The 22,066-nt window shown below is 39.7% G+C and overlaps 1 protein-coding gene across 4 annotated transcripts in view; it reads left to right on the top strand.

The window, feature by feature from the left end:
- tgs1 (trimethylguanosine synthase 1) overlaps window positions 1–21,494 on the top strand; it is a 56,939-nt gene extending 35,445 nt beyond the window's left edge. For all 4 annotated transcript variants that reach the window (XM_072254810.1, XM_072254803.1, XM_072254814.1 and 1 more), the window contains 5 exons: window positions 309–470; window positions 4,856–4,999; window positions 7,714–7,930; window positions 9,174–9,252; window positions 21,330–21,494. In XM_072254810.1, the coding sequence (XP_072110911.1) occupies window positions 309–470; window positions 4,856–4,999; window positions 7,714–7,930; window positions 9,174–9,252; window positions 21,330–21,440 (713 nt within the window). In that variant the 3' untranslated portion in view covers window positions 21,441–21,494. The remainder of the gene's footprint in view (window positions 1–308; window positions 471–4,855; window positions 5,000–7,713; window positions 7,931–9,173; window positions 9,253–21,329) is intronic.
- The last annotated feature ends 572 nt before the right edge of the window (window positions 21,495–22,066 follow it).

The raw sequence follows: 22,066 nt of genomic DNA, 5'->3' as shown, positions 1-22,066 counted from the left end.
ATTCTGATCCACTTGAGAAGAAAAACAAGGTCTTAATTTAATATTTCTTCCAAAAATGGAATTAACACTCCCACAAGCACTGGTCTGTTGACCAACATTTTATATGCTAAAATCTCTGGACACCATTTACTTACAATTGAGCTTGTACACATCCATTGTTAGCATTCTCCTGTAATTGGCCCATTTTGATGCATTTGTAGTTTGGTTGAAATATCTAATAGCGCCCCCTTCCCATGCTATTAGACATTTGAGCTGAAAAATAAACTGATTTCTGTTAATAGTGTTAACATATTGCAGATCTTTTGCAGTGCAAAAGCTGAAGAACCTTAAGAAAAACAAAAAAAGAAGAAAGAAGAAGAAATTTTGTCATGCTCCATCTGACGTAGTAGCTGTTCCAGAATTGGCCAAATACTGGGCTCAACGCTACAGATTATTTTCTCGTTTTGATGAAGGAGTCAAACTTGACCAAGGTTATTAAATCTTGTTTCTCACATGTTCAAACTCAGTACCTATGTGCATCCAGATAATAATTTAGATTGCCATGTTTTCAATGTGCCACATTGTATCAGACTAAATTAGGGTTGCTGTAGGCAAAGACTTCTCTTGAATATTGTTTGCATTCCTTTGGGATAACCATTCATTCATTACTCAGATTGTTTTCCATTGTCTTCAGTATACCATTTCTAAGACTGGACAATCATTTCTCGGCAGTGCTTGAAGTTTTATACCCTTGTATCACTATTTCAATTAATTTTGCTTAATCTTGGCTTAAGAGCCTTCATCTGTAGTTGTCAAATCTACAATTGTTGGCCAGAACTACCAGTTGCCTGCCAGGCTCATTCTTTCAGTTTTAGAATTATTGTTCCCATGGAGTTATTCAACAGGCTTCTTATCTAAATCTTTCTACTTTTTTCACTGACTTATCCTCTTCTGAATTTACAGCGCTGCGCCAAAGTCCAACCCTAATTTCATTATAGCTGTTGATAATAGTGGCATTGTTGTTATTTGGCAAACTATTCTTTGTGGAGCAGCATGTGCAAAATGCTGGAGGAACTCCGCAGATCAGCCAGCATCTATGGATGTGAATAAACAGTCGACATTTTGAGCCGAGACACTTCACCAGGACTGGAAAGGAAGGGGGAAGAAGCCAGAATAAGAAGGTGGGGTGGGGGGAGGGAGAAGTACACAAGGTAGAAGGTGATAGATGAAGCGGTAAAGCCAGGTGGGTGAGGAGGTAACAAGCAAGCAGGTAACGAGTGGATAAAGTAAAGAGCTGGAGAAGAAGGAACTTGATGGGAGAGCGAAGAGTCGACCATGGGAGAAAGGGAAGGAGGAGTAGCACCAGGGGGAGGTGATTAGCAAGTGGAAGAGGAGAGAGAGAACCAGAATGGGGGATGCAAGAAGGCAGGAGCAGGAAAAATTACCAAAAAGTTGGAGAAATCGATGTTCATGTCATCAGGTTGGGGGCTACCCAGACAGAATATGAGTTGCTGTTCCCCCAACCTGACAGTGTCCTCATCGTTGCAGTAGAAGAGTGTTGGAATAAAGGACATGTTGGAATGGGAATGGGGTTTGGGATTAAAATGGTTGGCCTCTGGGAAATCATGCTTTTTGCAGACGACCCAAAGGTGCCCAACAAAGCAGTCCCCAGACTACATCACGTCTCGCCAATGTAGCAAAGGCTGAATCGAGAGCACCGGATACAGAAGGTGACTGCAACAGATTTACGGGTGAAGTGTTGTCTCTCCTTGAGTGGAGGAGGTGAATGGGCATGTGTAGCACTTCTTCCACTCACAGAGATAAATGCCAGGAAGGGGATTAATGGGGAGGGACGAGTGAACAAGAGAATCATGGAGGGATTGGTCCCTACAGAGAGTTGGGGGGGAGCCGAATTATGTCCCTACCACTAAATATTAAGCTATAATTTTAGTCTATGCCTTCCCACCACCTCACCTCTTGCCCCTCTCCCCAATACTGAAGATCTTTCCTGTATAGTTTCCAACTTCATAAACTGCTCTGCTCTTTGCAACCTGCCTCGGCCTCTCTCCTCACAATCTAGTTCTTCTCTGGCAGATCTGTTTCCTTTTTTTTCTCTCCGGTCGTTTCCAAGTACATTTTATAATCTCTAGTACTTTTAACATATTTTATTTCCTGAATTAAAATAGTTTAATTGTTTATTTTTTAATAATTTTAGTTCCTTGACAACTCCAACTCCTACTTCCCTTGCAGCCTCCCTCCAATCCCCAACCATGGTCACAAGAAGTCCTATTTCACTCCAAATGCATCGTGATCCTGTTCCACCTGCCTCAACTTTTTTTTTAATCACACAGAACTGTGTTTTCCTTTGATTCATTCTTTGAATAAGAATTGTTGGTTTGAAAAGTTCTTGAGTTCTAACTATTCCAGTTTTCTTTCACAAACAAGAGAATATCGGAAGATACTGGAAATCCAAGCAACACACATAAAATGCTGGAGGAACTCAGCAGACCAGGCAGTACCTATGGAAAAGAAGAGTCTGTGCTGGAAATATCAATTGTTTACTCTTTTCCATAGATGCTGCTTGGCCTGCTGAGTTCCTTGAGCATTTTGTCTATGTTGCTCAGCTTTCTACTTTAGTCATTTTCCCCCTTTTTATAACATATTTCTATTATTTTACTTCCATTCAACCTCAACCATTATTTCTGCTTCGCTCTCCACAAATGTTCGAAAGCCTTCTAAGCACCTTATCATTCACTGCTTTCTACTTTTCTGCTTTTTGCTTCACTCAGTGAGGGACAGTTCCCATCAGCTTGGTGTCATATAGTCAAGTATTGCCTAGATGTCAAAGCAATCTCTTTCACCTTAAGTTTTAGCTAAGATTGTGACCTGGTCTGAAGCTGAGCTGTTCTGGAGGGCTTGAGCTAAGAATCAGTCACAGGTTATTGGTGACCAAATGTTGCTAGATAGCAGGGTTGACAACATCTTTGATCGGTTCATAAACAAGAGAAAATCTGCTTCACAAACAAGAGAAAATATGCAGATGCCAGAAATCCAAGCAACACACACACAGTGCTGGAGGAACTCAGCAGGCCAGACAGCATCTAGGAAAAGAGTGCAGTTGACGTTTCGGGCCTATGCTCCATCCACCAGAACAAGTAGGATCTCCCAGTGGCCACCCATTTTAATTTTACTACTTCCATTCTGATATGTCTATCCATGGCCACCTCCACTGTCATGATGAGGCCACACTTAGGTTGGAAGAACAACATTTTGTATTCTGTTTGGGTATCCTCCAACCCGATGGAATGAGCATTGATTTTCTAACTTCTGGTAATGCCCCCTACTCCCCGTCCTTCACCATTTCCCATCCCTTTCCCCCCCCTCACTTTTTCTCCTCGCACGCCCATAGCTTCCCTCTGGTGCTCCTCACCCTTTTCTTTCTTCCATGGTCTTCTGTCTCTTTCACCAATCAGCTTCACTGCTCTTTACTTCATTCTTCCCCCTCTAGGTTTCACCTATCATCTTGTGTTTCTCTGTTCCCTCCCCCTACCTTTTAAATCTACTCCCTAGCCTTTTTTTCTCCAGTCCTGCCGAAGGGTTTTGGCCTGAAACGTCAAATGTACTCTTTTTTTTCCAGATGCTGCCTGGCCTGCTGAGTTCCTCCAGCATTTTGTGTGTCGTTGATCACTTAGATGATTCAGAGTAGTCTAATGGGACTGTAATTGATCAAATTGAATTTGTCCTGCTTTTTGCAGATGACATGACTGGTCATCTACATTAGGCAGGTGCTGTTAAAAGTTCTGGAGTAACAATCTTCTGCCAGTTTAACTAAATTGTTGGTCATTTGCCAGCAACAATAAATTTTTTCCTCTATCCCTGACCTGCTGATTATTTCCCATGTTTTCTGCTTTATTTCTGATCTTCTGAATCTGCAGTGTTTCCTTGAAATTTAATATTTTGTATTCAGTATTTGTATGGTTATCGCTACCAAATTATTGTGACAAAGTGACAAAACTCACCTCTATTCATCCTGCAGGTTTGATAACAAGCATCCTGTTGCCTGTCTCTTTAACTTCCTGCTGCCCTTTTCCTCTTCTGATCTACATTTTCCGATGAAGCTTAAAATTAATTGGTGCATTACCTCATTTTTCTAATAAACTTGTTACATCTTTGCAATTCTTACTTTAAAACTCCTTTAGACACTGTTGACATGTTGCAGTACCTTATATCATTTATTATCTTCCTATTATCACCCTCTTCTGTTTCTCCTAAATTCCGCACTATTCCTGCAATAATGTTACGTCTAAGTTTCACAAGTTTTGATATACTTTACTAACTTTGTTATTCTTTTCCTTTGCCCACAGAAACTGGTTGACTTCCTCAATATTCCAGCATTATGTTTTTATTTCCTCTTTGCAGCATATCGAGTATTTTGGTTTTTTTTTTGCTGTTCTTGCTGTCCTCAGTGTATTGGCCTTTCTGGTCTTTAAACTTGTATGCATTGTTATGGGTGTCACTTACTATGTTTATGACACAATGTTCTATCTTGGCCTCCATTCTATACAACTTCATATACATTTGAAATTCTTTCATTTATCTGAATTTTAAATCTTGAGGGTAATCTTTTTGTGGTGAATGTAGTGTTTTCTAGATTTCTACCAAGGCAGAGTTAGTAGCTTGGCAGTCAATTACCATTCTTTTTGCTCATCAGCTTTTCCTATATTCTTGGGAGGGTGATGTATCCTTCATCTATAGATAAGATTTTTTGTCCTGTTAATGATTTCAGTGCTAATGGGGAGCTGAGAAATGTCTAAATGGTATCTTATTCTCATTATCAAGCAACTTGCTATGTGAGAATTGCATCTTTGTCTTGTAGAAGGCTGGTTTTCGGTCACTCCTGAGAAGATTGCCGAGCACATTGCCAAACGTGTCACGGAGAGTTTCCACTGTGATATTATCATTGATGCATTTTGCGGAGTTGGAGGCAATTCAATTCAATTTGCATTGGCAGGAAAAAGAGGTACTGTACCATGACTTAAACCTGCTTACATTAACATCCTGCAGAAATCAAGCTATGACTTTTTTTTTTAACACAAACTAGTATTTCACAATCATTTATCAGTTGAAAGGAGTAGGTTTTAAGCATGATGGTGCAGGAAACTAACCTGTGGCGCTTTGGAGATTTTGTATTTTCACTTTTACAGAGCCTTTCAATTCAGATCTATAAAAATTGCTTTATGAATAGTGTTTATTCCTTTTATGTGATGAACAAATATCAATTTGAGCAATTTCAAGTGATAACCATGCATATGACAATCAAGTACTGTGTGAGCAGATTTTCATTTTTGTTTAATATTATCGATGTTCAGGTCTTGTAAAGTGCAAGTATGTGCTTTCTGGAATTTTTCGGTGTTTATAAGAATAGAGAATTTTCTGGTTCACATTCATTTATCCATCACGTACATCAAAACATGAAGTGAAATGTGTTATTTGCATTAATAACCAATCTAAAGATGTGCTAGAGGAAGCCAGATTCTGGTGCCATCGTAACATGCCCATCATAATCATAGGACCACGCAAGCAACAACAGCAAATCTAGCCCCTTACCTCCTTCCCATCCACCTATATGTGTGTGCACATAGGCAGTACTTTAAACCCAGAATAAGGTGTCTCTGGCCCTTCAGCTTCAAGTGGACTTGTACTCACAGCCATTGGACCAACTTCCCCACTGGCCATCAGGCCTCAACATTCAGGCATCTGATTGTCCTTTGGGCTTTGATCTTCAATATCGATCCAAGGACTTAACAGTGACTATGAATGAGGACCCCAATCTCCAGTCCTCGAACCCCAGACTCCCCAATGATGGGACCCTGAGCATCAAGCCTGGAACTCTGGTCTCACCAACTCACATACCTGGAGGGTCACCAGCCCTCATGCCTTCTACCGGCATAGAGCCCTGACCTGACCTCTAATTCCCCCACATCCCTGCCCATAAACCCTAACCTGACCCTCTAACTCCTTTCTCTGTCCTCAAAACCATCCCTACGAACCCAAAAGACAACCCAGTCTAAGCCATGACCTCAGCAGAGACTACAGCTTGGTGCCTTCTTGATCAGAAGCACAATTCAGACTCGTAGTTTAGTAGTTTACATCTACAGACAGCTTCAAACATTCTAAGGTTGTATATTACTAGATTTAGATTAATGCACTTTGGTCTATTGCAATCTAAGAAAGACATAGTGATTACTGTAAAACACTGGAGGAACTCAGCAGGTGAGGTAGAATCTATGGAAAGGAATAAACAGTTAATATTTCAGGCTGAGACTCAATCAGGACCTGGGGGATTGCTGTGTACACTTTGATAAAGCTGCTCCATAACTCATACCTTAAAGACATTGGAAACATAGTCATTGTGTTCTTGGTGTTCCTTCACTTTCCATTTTTATCCAGAATTACCATGCTGTAATGTGAACATTGATTACGGTCACTCTTTGAAAAGTTTTATCAAAGAAGAAACTATTTAACTGGCAGCAGAGGTTATCATGTCATCTTCCAGGGATCTCAAGGCTAAAGTGAGCAACGTAACATTTGACAGTCACATTTTTAGCAGTGAGTAAACTGTGATCTTCATAATAAGTTAGTTTCAGCAGATAGGAAAGCCGTTTGTAAGAGCATGGCACCTAATCCCAACCCACCCTATCCCCAAAGCCTTGCATTTTTGTATTTTGAATGCTGGCTCAATTTTCCTTTAGAAATCTGCATTTTGCTCCACTTCCAATCAGTCATTCACACTTGTAACGCGCTTGATGATCAAAAAGTGTTCTTTCCTTACAATGCCTTGGGTTCTTTTGCTGATCTATATCCATTGTTGCTCCGGATTTTCGGCATCCGCAGAACCTTTTGTAATTCAGTGATTCAGAACCAGTGGCTCACAATTCTTCCATAAATCAGAATAGATTCTCTCTATTACATCTCTTCCTAAGGTTCTTGCCTAAGGGCAAATAGTCCCAGCTCCTTTTCAGACAACATGTTTCTTATCCCTGAAACTGTTAAGACAAATTGCTTGTTTCCTCCCCAAGAGACAGTGTCCAGTTCTGTATTATTTCATACTCCATGCCTTTATTTATGAAAACAAAGTTAAAATGGACTTGTTGTAATTTGACATCATATTCAATTTGAGCACTGAGTTCTCATTGCAAAGGAACAATTATCTATTTTAATTTGATTGAAAGATAAATAGTTGTTAGGATATGGAGAAGTGCATTGCCTAGAAAACAATCCTAAAGGATTGTGCCACAGAAAGGACTGTTTAATATTCATCTGAAAAGAGGGTATTGATACCTGACATTGAAGGAGTCGCCACCTTTTTAAAGTGAAGAAATTGGAAACTTAGAATCAAATGACCTACAAACGTTTGTAGATTATAGGTGTTTAGGTACATTCATTTCTGCTTTCAGCACAATTTCAGGCTGGCGATTTCGCATCATGCCAGTTGTCATTTGCTGCTTTTGCCCTTCATACAGATGTACCTTTCATCAGTTAAATTTCTTGCCAAAATAACTCTGTGACATAAAGCCTAAAGGAATATTTCCTCGTAGGATGAAGCAGTACTTAATTGAACCTGGAATTTGATAGGTTTTCAAAATAAATATTTTGGCTAAAAGTGATCTTTGACAGTGAAATTTGTTGATTCTTTTTGACCAATCTTTTTTTGTTCATTTTTTTTTGATCCAGTGATTGCTGTTGACATTGATCCAGTGAAAATAGATCTTGCACAGAACAATGCTAGAGTCTACGGTGTGGCTGAACAGATCGAGTTTATCCTTGGTGATTTCATGTTACTGGCTTCTGACCTGAAGGCTGATGCTATATTCCTCAGTCCTCCATGGGGTGGCCCAGATTATGTCAATGCAGAAATCTTCGATCTAAAGACAATGATTTCCCTGGATGGATATCCTTCTAAGCTTGTTCTAAGACCTTGACGTGTTATATATTTTTGTAGAAACCAGTCTTGTTAACAATTGTATTGAAGGTTAGCGTAAGAAAAGTAATTAAATTGAATGTTTGGGTGGGTGGAAGTAGGAGGTATATTTTTGGAAGGTGGTAATAGAATATTGAAACAACATGTGACTATGATCTTAATTAAAAGATAACATTAGATTGGCCGTAACAATAGTACCATTATAGATTTTTGTAAGTCAGTAAAAATCTATTGAGCACTTCAGAGAAGACAAAGTGAAGCTTAGATGAACAGTAAGCTGATTACCACCACAATGATGTCTTCAATGGTAAAATGGATACAAACGGTACAATGTGTGTAATTGAGGCAAATATCAGAAACTGCTAGATTAATTCACTGTACACGCCAAGTAAACTGACAAGGAATTGCTGTTGGTTTCAGGTTCAAGGACACAATAGCCCTTGTATTTCATAAGGGAACAATGGGGCTGTTTTGCATTCCAGAAAACCAGAACAATGCGCTTCCTTAAGGGTGGCTCGCTCAGTGGTGGCAGTGCCGCCTCACGGCTCCAGAGACCTGATTGCTGGTGCTGTCAGTGGTGTTTGCACATTCTCCTTGTGATTTAGTGAGGTTCTGCTAAGTGCTTTCTTTATCCCCCATGTCCTATTCCCACTGGTAGGGGACAACAATCAAATAGCAGTTGGTGGGTATGAGAGTATGTTGCAGGGTCATAGGGAAATTAAAGCAACAATGTAACTAATGGGATTAGTCTGCCTGGAGCTAGCATGAAATCAATGGGCTGATGGTCTGCTTTGGTTTCATATGTAAATTCCTCTTTAACATATTGGATTGCCTTTTTCCTTGCTGAAAGTAGCCAGATTAAAAGATTTCATCTTGGACAAATAGGGTTTCAGGTCCTTGGCATCAGATGGAGCTGGGCTAGAGAGAGACCAAACTCTATTCATAAAGTGAAAGGCTAGAGATCTGAAATTTAAGGAAGTATCTAGCATCCATCAAAATTTTCTGAAATAGACCAAGTAAGACATTGTATACTTTTTTATTTTCCATTGGATGTTTTAAAATTTTATAAATTTCCAGCTACTCAATGTTGTATTTCCAGTATTACAATATTTCAGTATTCTAACCTATTGCAAGGTTATCATTCAGCCTGTATTTTTGTTGCTTACTCCAAATGGTTTTTATTCTTCGCTATTCTGCCTTGACATTATTTTACCTTTGAAATTTTTACACTCTCACAGAAGATTACTCCAAATATTGTTTATTTCTTACCACGAAATGCTGACGTAGAACAGGTAAGAACTGTATTTTTTCAATGCATCAGTATCACTGTTCCTTCTAAGCTTCATGAGTGCGCGACCATGCAGTAACTGAAATGCTCCCGTGCACATAGCCTTTCTTGCCCACACAGTGGAATTTGCTTTTATATAATATAATTTTGAAATCTGTTAATATAATTGTGAAATTCCCTGTAATTAGTTATGCGTTAATGAACATAATCCAAACATTTTCTAAATAGTAAACATACCACAACTTTTACTTTGAAACATTTAAGATCTTCAGTGTATTTACATTGCAAATGTTTTAAGTTACAACACTGTTACAAATTGTAACAATAAACATGGAAGTCAGTAACTCATTGTTAATAAATCACCAGCCCGATGAACACCAATACTGTTTAAAGTGCTGTGTAGTTTTCAGGATGTGTAAAAACTTCCCTTTCAAAGCAATGCTTGGTCTGCGCAGCTGTTTTAAAGAAAATAATGGAGGGAACATTGCTCAGTATCTGACATTAAAAATGAACCACAGTACCAGTTGATTAAAATTTTGTGGATTAATAACTAACTATCTCTTGCTCTGTTGCACATGACTAACTTGTTTTGTCCTTGGGTTTCATGTGATTTAAACTCATCTTAGGAAATGTCTGCATACTTCAAAAAGTTAGTAGTTGTGTTTTGATGAGTTGGATGATCAGCCATGATCATACTGAATGGCGGTGCAGGCTTGAAGGACCGAATGGCCTACTCCTGCACCTGTTTTCTATGTTTTCTATGATCTTTGCTTTTGTAGACACTCAATTGTGATTTTTGAACAGCGTAAGCCTAAACTATATTATTCAATAAACTATTCGAGCTGAAGGAATAGAACTATTGCTTCCAACACAAGTGGCACCACGGTAGCATAGTGGTTACTGTTATTTCTGTGAGGAGTCTCTGTACATCCTCTCTGCGGAATGCATGGGTTTTCTCCAGGCCCTCTGGTTTCCTCAAGCAGTCCAAAGATAAACCAGGTAGGTTAGTTGGTCATTGTAAAAGTGTCCCATGATTAGATTAGGTTTAATTTGGGGATGTCAGGAGTTTCTGGGTGGTGCAGCCTGAAGGGCTCGTTCTGTGCTGCATCTTAAAATTAATTTAGAAAAATCAAGCTGTTTTTCATTGCGCAGTGAACGCATTTATATAAAATAAAACAAAAAATATTGGAAATACTCAACAAGCCATATAGCATCCTTAGAGAGGGGAGTGTTAATCAGTTTGCTGACTTTTTCATAAATTTGTAATAAGATACCTTAATTTCATCCAGGTATGGATTTTGTTTTATACTTTCCTCTTGGTGTAAATGCAATTACTCAGTGTTGGAAATTTGAAGTTTAAAGGAGTTTCAGAAAAAAGTTTTAGTTTCAATAAATCTGACTTTTTGCAGAAACTAAATACTGTAGGAGGAACTTATTGGTATGCATGTCTATTTTTTAATTAATCATCTAAAAAAAAAAACAGTTGCAGCTGAAATGTTGTTGTAACATTTTCACTAATAGTAATAATTGTCTGACTTCCTATCACAAATCCGGAATAAACATGCTCTCTACATTTACATTATATTTCCACCAGATGGCATTTGTACCACACTGACAAGTAGATTAAATGTGTATTATTTTATTTTAATTTTTGTTTAGTAATACAGTGCGGAGTGGACCTTTCCAGAAACGAGCACCTGGGGAAGAGAAACACGCATCCCATGGGGAGGGTGTACAGAGACTCCTTACGGAATGGTGCCGGAATTGAGCTCTGTACTCTGGAACACCCCAAGCTTTAATAGTGTCGCGCTAACGGCTATGCCACCATGGCGCCAAATTACTATCAACTTCATGGTCAGGTTATTGGTGTTTCTTGTGATGACTGCATTAAAGTCAGAAGAACACCTGAAAAGGTTCATGAGGGATAAAAGGCTTTCTGGTTGGTTTTCAAGTGGTCTAGGTCCAGAGGCGTAACAATATAACAATGAAAGATGGGGGAAATGGTATTGTTTGAACTGTTGTATAATCAGGGCTATAAATATAGCAAAAAATCAAATTGAAAGCTAAATGCTGGAAATCTGAAATTTTAAAAAGACACGTGGCAGACTGGCATCATCTGTGGAAAAAGAAACGGATAACACTTAGTGTCTGACCCTTATGTCAGAACTTATCTGCTGAGTGTTTCCAGCATTTCCTGATTTCACTTTGTATAGAAAATCTTCTTTCTTTTCATAGTCTAACCTTGTTGATAAATAATTATTCTACTATCCTTTCTGACTATATTCTACCAAACCAATGTGTATAGGTAGTTATGTGCAGGGAGATAAATTTCTTTGAACAAGCAATATTCCCTGATCTTCACCATGTACCAAGTATTAATCTAACATTATTTTTGGTTCAGTGGGTTGATTTAACAATTACACGAGGAAATCTGCAGATGCTGGAATTTCAAGCAACACACATAAAAGTTGCTGGTGAATGCAGCAGGTCAGGCAGCATCTCTAGGAAGAGGTACAGTCGACATTTCAGGCTGAGACCCTTCGTCAGGACTAACTGAAAGAAGAGCTAGTAAGAGATTTGAAAATGGGAGGGGGAGGGGGAGATCTGAAATGATAGGAAAAGACAGGAATCAGAATCAGAATCAGAATCCTTTATTATCGCCAAGTATGTGGACACATACAGGGAATTTGATGCCGGTTTCCCTGAGCTCTCGCTGTACAGAATCAAAAAGCAAACAAAACAATAGTGCAAATAATCGTGAACTATATACAATGAGGTATACCTGTGTATGTACAGGTGGACTCGGTTTATAATAGACTAAAATTCAAGTGTTCATAAGACTGATGGCATACGGAAAGAAACTGCTCTTGTACCTATTTGTCCTGGCATACAGTGATCTAAAGCGCCTACCAGAAGGAAGGAAGGAGTTGGAACAGGTGATGTCCAGGGTGTGATGGGTCTACAATGATGCTGCTTGCTCGCTTCCTGACTCTAGATGCATATAAATTCTGGATTGAGGGCAGCTTCACACCAATAATCCTTTCCGCAGCCCTGACGGTTCTTTGGAGTCTATTTTTGTCTTGTTTGGTAGCTGATCCAAACCAGATGGGGGGGGTGGGGAGGGATGGACCCGTGTGGGTCCCAGCTATGCCTGCCTTTTTGTTGGCTTTGTAGAACAATTCATGTTCCAAACCTATTCTGGTATCTGTCCCCCACTTTTCCTTCACTACATCAACGACTGCTTTGGTGCTGCTTCCTGCACACATGCTGAGCTCATTGGCTTCATTAACTTTGCCTCCACCTTTCACCCTGCCCTCAAGTTTACCTGGTCCATTTCCGACACCTTCCTCCCCTTTCTAGATCTTTCTGTCTCTTTCTCTGGGGACAGCTTATCTGTTGATGTCTACTATAAGCCTACTGACTCTCACAGCTGGACTATTCCTCTTCTCACCCTGTCTCTTGCAAAAATCCCATCCCAGTCTCGCAATTCCTCCGTCTCCGCCGCATCTGCTCTCAGGATGAGGCTTTTCATTCCAGAACGAAGGAGATGTCCTCCTTTTTTAAAAGAAAGGGGCTTTCCTTCCTCCACCATCAACTCTGCTCTCAAACGCATCTTCCCCCATTTCACGCACATCTGCTCTCACTCCATCCTCCTGCCACCCCACTAGGAATAGGGTTCCCCTCGTCCTCACCTACCACCCCACCAGCCTCCGGGTCCAACATATAATTCTCCGTAACTTCCGCCACCTCCAACGGGATCACACCACCAAGCATATCTTTCCCTCCCCCCCCCCGCCTCTCTCTGCTTTCCGCAGGGATCACTCCCTACACGACTCCCTTGTCCATTCGTCCCCTCCATCCCTCCCCGCCGATCTCCCTCCTGGCACTTATCCTTGTAAGCGGAACAAGTGCTACACATGCCCTTACATTTCCTCCCTCACTACCATTCAGGGCCCCCTACAGTCCTTCCAGGTGAGGCGACACTTCACCTGTGAGTGGGCTGGGGTGATATACTGCGTTCGGTGCTCCCGATGCGGCCTTCCATATATTGGCGAGACCCGATGCAGACTGGGAGATCATTTCGCTGAATACCTACGCTCTGTCCGCCAGAGAAAGGAGGATCTCCCAATGGCCACACATTTTATTTCCACGTCCCATTCCCATTCTGATATGTCTATCCATGGCCTCCTCTACTGTCAAGATGAAGCCACACTCAGGTTGGAGGAACAACACCTTATATTCTGTCTGGGTCACCTGCAACCTGATGGCATGGACATTGACTTCTCAAACTTCCGCTAATGCCCCACCTCCCCCTCGTACCCCATCCTCTGGGTTTCCCCTCTCCCCCTTTTCTTTCTCCCTGGGCCTCCTGTTCCATGATCCTCTCATATCTTTTTTGCCAATCAACTGTCCAGCTCTTGGCTCCATCCCTCCCCCTCCTGTCTTCTCCTATCATTTCGGATCTCCCCCTCCCCATCCCACTTTCAAATCTCTTACTAGCTCTTCTTTCAGTTAGTCCTGACGAAGGGTCTTGGCCCAAAACGTCGACTGTACCGCTTCCTAGAGATGCTGCCAGGCCTGCTGCGTTCACCAGCAACTTTGATGTGTGTTGATTTAACAGTTATCTGTGTTTGAACTTCATTTCGTTAATAATAAGTTTCGGCTTTTCTCTGATTACGTGGACGTTGAACCTAACTTTAAAATGAGGTTTTCTGGTGTTTAATTGTAAAGTTTTCTTCATTTAGAAGTGCATAGCAGATTTTGTATGTAGTACTTTTGTCTGCACACTTTAAATTTGGCTAAATGCTTACTTTTTTTTAGGAATTAGATTGACACTAAACCAGTATGATTTCAGAGCAATTATCTGCCTCTGATATTATCAAAAAAATTCTTTCAAATTGAAGGGAAGTCACAGCCCTTCGCTGTTATTGTTCATTTGCTGCAGTAACCAATTATCTATTTCCGGTTTAGAATCTAATTCACAGAGCAGCCTGAGGACTTGCCCTATCAAATGTTTAAAATACTAAGTGAAATCTAACTGTTCTATTGAGGATATGTTTAAAAAGTTATTCCCTTTTTGCCCTACCTCACCCAAAACTTGTATTTATTTTGTATTGCCTTCTGTTTGTTTTTGCTTTTTTAATCATTATTGCAGTACGTGCTGCCCCCAGCAGAAATTGAACAATTCACAATTGTAGCAGATTTGGCAATTCTTTAGCTTAGTTGAAGTATGGTTTTAAATTGCGGTGTGATAATGTTGTTTAATTCCATTTGGAATTGACTTGTGGGAAGCAGCATTCTTCCTCTGTTGCTTATGGAACTGCAGAACATATTTGGGGGCATTAGAGGATTTGAACGTGTTAGAGTAATTTTCCTCTTCTGTTGCTAGAGCTGGAGATTTTGGCATGGCCCATTACCCTATCTTTAGTATTGAAGTATTTGTACAATTCATTGCGAGATTATATGCACTGATGTTGTAATTGTGCAGTCTACGCTGGGCATAAAATTGTGTAACTTGTATTCAAACTCTATACATCTGTAGAGTATTCACTGTCATTATTTAGAAGCCAAAAAGGACATTGGTATATTGAGTTTTGAGGAAAATTAGGGTGGATAAGTCCCCGGGACCTGACCAAGTCTCTCCTCAGACCTTGTGGGAGGCTAGTGCAAAAATTGTAGGGGCCCTGGCAGAGGTGTTTAAAATGTTCTTAGCCACAGGTGAGGTGCCAGATGACTGGAGAAGAGCTAATATTGTTCCATTATTCAAGAAGGGCTCTAAGAATAAGCAGGGTAATTATAGGACAGTGAGCCTAATGTCAGACATGGGTAAACTATTGGAAGTATTCTAAGGGACTGGATGTATTAGTATTTGGATAGATATGGCCTGATAATGTTTAGTCAGCATGGCTTTGTGCATGGAAGGTCATGTGTAACTAGAGCTTTTTCCCCCAGCAGGTTTTGAGGAAAGATGATGGAGCTTGCCAGGAACTTTAGAGAAAAAGCAGTGGATGCTTCCCTGGATTTTACCAAGACCTTTGAGAATATCCCATATGAAGGAGCAGATCATAAAGATTCAGTCACTTGGTATTCACAATGAGGTAGTAAATTGAGTTTCCAGGAAAAGCTAGAGTGGTAGTAGATGGTTGACTCTTTGACCTCCAGTCTGTGACTGGTGGTGTGCCACAGGGATTGATGTTGGGTCCGTTGACATTTGTCATCTAAAACAATGATCCTGGATGATACTGGGGTTAAATAGATCAGCAGATTTGCAAATGATTGGGGGCATAGTGCACAGCTGGGAAGGTTATCAAAGCTTGCAGCGGGGTCTAGACCAGTTGGAGAAATGCACTGAGAAGTGGCAGATGGAATTTAATGCAGACAAGTGTGAAGTGTCATGGTTAAATATTTGCTCAAATATATAACAATTTATCTTGTACATAGTCTATATTCCTTCTGCTACTGTTTACTTAGCAGAGAACAGACTAAAAAACCTTTTGTATGAGGTTCAGATTATTGTAATTTTGTTTTTGCAGAGAATTATTACCTTTCAAATTGCTTATACAGTTGTATCCTGCTTACTCAGCACCAATTACTGATATCAAAGAACAATGCGGAAAGAATGGTTTATCCTAAACTTGCTGACATTCCATGTCATTCCCAGGCATCTGATCTAGATCTTGCCAAAAGTGAAGAATCCATGTTTCAAGTTGATACTTTTAAATTTTTTTGTTAAGCATCATCCCTTCCACATGCAGTGGTGCTAGAAAGTTTGTGAACTCTGTGTAGATTTTTCTCTATTTCTGCATAAATATGACCTAAAATGTGATCAGATCTTCATGCAAGTCCTAAACTAGCTAAATAAATAACACAAAAACATTATACTTATTCATTTATTTATTGAGAAAAATGATCCAATATTACATGTATTTGAACCTTTGCTTTCAGAAACTGGTGTGACCCCCTTGAACAGCATCAACGTCAACCAGACGTTTCTGCTAACTGTTAATCAGTGCTGCATATCGGCTTGGAGGAATTGTAGACTATTCCTCCTTACAAAACTGCTTCAACTCTAGGATGTTGGTGGGCTTCCTTGCGTGAACTGCTTGCTTCAGGTCCTTCCACAACATCTCTGTAGGATTAAGGCCAATTCAAAACACAAATTTTCTTCTTTTTAAGCCTTCTGTTGCTGATTTACTCTTATCTTTCAGATCATTGTCTTGTTGCATTATCCACCTTCTATTAAGCTTCAGGTGACGGTCTGCAACCCTGACATTCTCCTGTAAAATGTCTTGGTACAATTTTGAATTCATTGTTCCCTCAATATTTGCAAGCTGTCCAGGCCCTGAAGCAACAAAGCAGCCCCAGACAATGATGCTCCTTCCACCATGCTTCACAGTTGGGATGAGGTTTTGGTGTTGGTGTGCAGTACTGTTTTTCCTCCAAACATAGCAATGTGCATCTCTGCCTAAAAGTTTAACTTTTGTCTCATCTGTCTACAGAATATGGCCCCAGAAGCATTGTGGAACGCCCTGGTGGTCTTTTGCAAACTTGAGATGTGCAGCAATTTATTTATTTTTCTTTTTTATATATTTTTTGGGAGAGCGATGGTTTCCTCTGTGGTGTCCTTCCATGAACACCATTCTTGTTCAGTGTTTTTGTTATAGTGGAGACATAAACAGAGACGTTAGCAAGTTCTAGAGATATTTTGCAGGTCTTTGCTGTTACCCTTAGGTTCTTTCACCTCCTTCAGCATTGCACATTGTGCTCTTGGTGTGATCTTTGCAGGATGCCTACGCCTCGGGAGAGTAGCAACAGTACTGAGTTTCCTCCATTTGCAGGCAGTTTCTCTTACTGTGGACTGATGAACACTCAGGCCTTTCGAAATGCTTTTGTAGCTTTTTCCAGCTTCATGCATCTCTACAGTTCTTCTGTGGTCCTCAAAGTTGTTTTGATCAAGGCATGGAGCATATAAACAGATCTTTCTTAAGAAGAGCAGACTGTCAGTAACTTGACTTTATGTGTCTTTTTTATAAGGCAGGGCACCTCTACAGCCCACACCTCCAATCCATTTTCATTGAATGGAACACTGGACTCCAAATAGTTTTTGTAGAAGGCATTACCCCAGTGGTTCACACACTTTTTCCAACAAGTACATGTAATATTGGATTATTTTTCTCAATAAATGAACAAGTGTAATGTTTCTGTGTTATTTATTTAATTGAGTTCTCTTTATCTAGTTTTAGGCTAGCGTGAAGGTCTGATCACATTTTGAGTCATATTGTGCAGAATTAGAGAAAATTCTACAGGGTTCAAACTTTCTAGCACTACTGTAGATCAAAGTTAAAATAATTGACTTAATCAGCACTGAAAGAGATCATGACACTGCCAGCTCTTTGAATGAGCTGAGCAAGTAGTCCTGCTCTCTCGCTCTTTTCCCACAACTGTAATGATTTGTAAATTTTGTACTTGTAATCAATTACCATTTGAAAGTTACTATTAATCCTTGTTCCATGGCTATTTCAACTGACATTCAACTATGGAGCCCTTCAACATGGACTTGAACTTCTGCCCAGGCTCTTCATTTACTTACTTGGCATCTAACTGCCCTATCCCTAAACCGGAACCTGAACCCTTAATTCCCTGCACTGTCCCCAAAACCAACCCTACAAACCTAAACAAAAACAACTAAGTCTGTGCCATGACATTCTTCTGTGGATTGAACGTTGGCGTCCAAGCTCCCTTTTTTTTCTCCATCTAGTGGTTATATCTTGTCTGTGCACAAACTATGTCTACTTAAAAATCCTTCCATTACTCATTATTTAACATGTCATGGATTTTTTTTTGTTGAAAACATTTGGATCTTCTTGCTTGCACTTTTTTTTCTCTAATGCACAGTGAAGTATTTAAAGGTCATGTCAGTTTTGCTGGTTTTTACATGCACAGAAAGAGGAAGTCCTGGGTAAATATAGCGTTTAACACTTGCATAATTCTCAATGGGACATGAAAAATGTGAAAAATATTTTTGTGCATTTTTGTTTGTTTATTGATGAAGGAAGCTAATTTAGTTCGATTAAATCCTCAGGTTTTTGTATTTGCTTTTTTTTCTTTGTTCACCTGAAATCTAGATGTGAGCAGCATGATATACTTGTTTATTTTCATTGTTATATTGCTACTGAATCTGCTTTCATTTTTACCATTGGCATTGGTATGGAAACAATCAGCATGCTAATGGATCTAAATGCATATAATTGCATTTATTCATTTTTAAGAAGTGGCTCCAGTGGTTCTGTATTCTTAGGAAGGCACATCCATCATTAAGGACCCTCTCCGTCCAGGATATGCCCTGTTAATGCCACCATTAGAGAGGAGGTATAGGTGCCTGGAGATGGAAATGCAATATTTTAGGAACACCTTCCTCTCTGCTGTCAGATTTCTCAGTAGTCCATAAACGTTACGTCACTAGTCCTCTTTTGCACTATGTATTTATTTTTTATATTGTAACTTTGTTTTGCTCTGTACTGCTGCCACAAAATAACAAATTTCAGTGATAATAAATTTGATTCAGACTTTGGAACCATCCTGATAACTGTTGTTTCGACATGGTTATAAAATAAGAAAAGAAAAGCAATGGTGTAGTTAGCTTGCATATACTTGTGTGCTACATTTGATGTCATATTGTGTTGCTGGACTGTTGATTAATGTTGTACCTTGTGTACAGCAGTCTTCCGCCATATATTACATTAATTTACATGATTTCCCTCTAAATATTCAGCCCACGCCTAGTCATTCAAGGCAGAAATACTCCTTGGATCCACTCAACATGATTCATATCAAGCACAAGTAGTTCACACATTTTTATTAGAGATCTCATTCTCATCAGTTTTCATCCCCATTTTACCTAATTGTGTTCCCAGCCCAAAGTCTTAGAACACCCCTCCTCCTATGTAGGTTTCCTGTGGCCATAACAAACTTCCCATACTGTGAACAGGTGCGCTGTTATAAATTATACTAAAGGGCAGATGTCTAAAGTTAAAGTGCTTAATGGTTAGTCAGGCTGTTTTACAAGAAAGCTAGCTATCTGATTGATATATGTCAGCAGTATGACAAATCATTGCAAAGTGATCTTCAGACAAAAAAAAAGGTGGAAATCTGAAATGAAAATAAAAATTGCTATAAGTATTAAGCAGGTCCAGCAACAAGCATTGAAGTGAAAACAGAATTAGCACTTCAGATTGACAAACATTATTCAGGGCTGATGAAAGTTTTCTGGTGGGGGGGAGCAGCTCTGAAAAGTACAACCTGCCTCCTTAGATGCTGTTGACTCATTTCCAAAATTTTGTTTTCAATAATCTTATTCTTTTTGATAATTGTATCAGTTATTGTTTATTCTCACTACTTAACAAGATCATCTCTCACTGCTGCAGGAGGCCCAAGATTTTCCAATGTAATGCAACCATTGTTTTCCAAAATTCTGCATACAGTCAGAGAAAACTTTTTGGGATTAAGAATCAGAATTAGGTTTAATATCATTAGCATATGTCTTGAAATTTGTTGTTTTGCAGCAGCAGTGCAGTACAATACATTAAAAAAAATTACAATTTTATATAGAACAAAAAATGTTAGGTAGTGTACATTGTTAATTCAGAAATCTGATGGCAGGGAGTGTGGTGGGATGGGGAGAAGAAAAAGCGGTTCCAAAAATGTTGGGTGTGTGTTTTCAGACTCCTGTACCACCACCTTGATGGTAACAATGAGAAGAGGGCATGTCCTGGGTGATGGATGCCCCTTAATAACAGGTTACAGCCTTTTTTTTTATAATATAAAAGTGTCACCTTTAGAAGATGTCCTTGATGCTGGGGAGGCTAATGCCCATGATTAAATGGAGTATGGCTCAGTAGAGCACAATTAAAAGCTCTCACTTATTAATGCTAACCAAATCAGTGAGGGCTGCATTGTCAAACTTCAATAGAAAAATACTTTTATGTGCACTTCACAATCCTTTACATTTCAGTTTTATTAGTTACATTGGTTCCATTTGTTTTCAGGGCAAAGATAAACAGAGTATTAACATTTCATGGTTCTCAAATAATACCAGAAAAATTGTATTCATTCCATCTTATGACACAGAAGGAGAACATCCCACCCGACAGTTCTGACTTTGTGGCCCTGTAAATTATTTTTTTCTCCCCTCACAGGCTAATCAACTCCTAGGTATCTTAATTTACACTAGATTGTAACTTACTGTAGCAATTAACTTCCCAGTTCAATAGCTGTAACACAGATAGCACTCAACATCAGGATTGAACCTGGATCCTTGAACCTGTAAAGCAGCAGCTGCATCACAATGCTGCCAGGTAGTCCTTGCATATGCAGCTGTTCTCATCAGACTGCAGCAAAGTCAATGTTATGAATTGAAGAGATGACTGATAGCATCAATGGAAGATTCTTTTATTATCACATTTCTTAGTTCTGTTGTTCCTGATTTCACACAGCAGAGTGTCTGTGGTACCTTTCTCAAATCTGTTTCCTTAAAAACACATGCAAGATTTTGTAACAGAGAACAAGATGGCATTTAATATCAAAAGCTACTTGGTTGAAAACTAGTGGTATATATTTTAAACCATGTGGATAAAAAGTGATCTGTTTGACAAAGATGTTTAAATAGAGTGAGGTGCAAGGTGGTTAGCAATATGCAGCCATGCCCCTTTGGGTTTTCTCCGGGTGCTCCAGTTTCTTCCCACATTCTGAAGACTACAGTAAGTAGGTTAGTTGGTCATATGGCTGTAATTGGGTGGCACTTGTATTCTGCTTATCATACAGAGATGAGGAATTTCTTTAGCCAGAGAGTGGGGAATTTGGAATTTTTTTGCCACAGGTAGTTGAGGCCAGGTCTTTAAGTATATTTAAGGCAGAATTTGATAGATTTTTAATTGGTCAGGGCATGAAGGGATACAGGGAAAAGGCAGGAGATTGTGGCTGAGAAGGAAAATGGATCAGCCATGATGAAATGGCGGAGCAGACTCGATGGGCCAAATGGCCTAATTCTGCTCCTGTATCTTATTCTCTTATTTATTATTACAGGTGGCATCCTTAGCTGGACCAGGAGGACGAGTGGAAATAGAACAGAATTTTCTCAATAACAAGCTGAAGACCATCACGGCATATTTTGGTGACTTAATCCGAGATGAATAGATCAAGATTGTGTGATCTGCTTTTTTTTTAAAATAAAGTCTTTTTTTTACTTAATGGTGTGTAGTATTCATTGCAGTCATCAACCCATACTCTCAATTTTTTTTTTTAAATTTTAGTCTTCACAAATCATGGGTTAGGCTGACTGTTTAGTTATGATTGCTTTAACATAGAAAATAGGTGCAGGAGTAGGCCATTCGGCCCTTCGAGCCTGCACCGCCATTTATTATGATCATGGCTGATCATCCAACTCAGAACCCCACCCCAGCCTTCCCTCCATACCCCCTGACCCCCGTAGCCACAAGGGCCATATCTAACTCCCTCTTAAATATAGCCAATGAACTGGCCTCAACTGTTTCCTGTGGTAGAGAATTCCACAGATTCACCACTCTCTGTGTGAAGAAGTTTTTCCTCATCTCGGTCCTAAAAGGCTTCCCCTTTATCCTCAAACTGTGACCCGTTAAGTATTACCAGGGTCTAGCAATCACAAGAAAAACATTTAAAACACACATTGGCACCATTTGTTGGGCATGGAGAGCCCACTGCAAAGAAGTGCATCGCCATCTTACTGGAAGCCAACTTCCACATCACTCTGTTTGCTTTCTGGTCCTCCTGAGGGGGTAGGAAAT

Source organism: Mobula birostris, chromosome 1 (genome assembly GCF_030028105.1).
Source record: "Mobula birostris isolate sMobBir1 chromosome 1, sMobBir1.hap1, whole genome shotgun sequence".
NCBI lineage: Eukaryota > Metazoa > Chordata > Chondrichthyes > Myliobatiformes > Myliobatidae > Mobula > Mobula birostris.
Note: the sequence above shows the minus strand (reverse complement) of the source record. Positions and strands in the feature narration are given on the sequence as shown.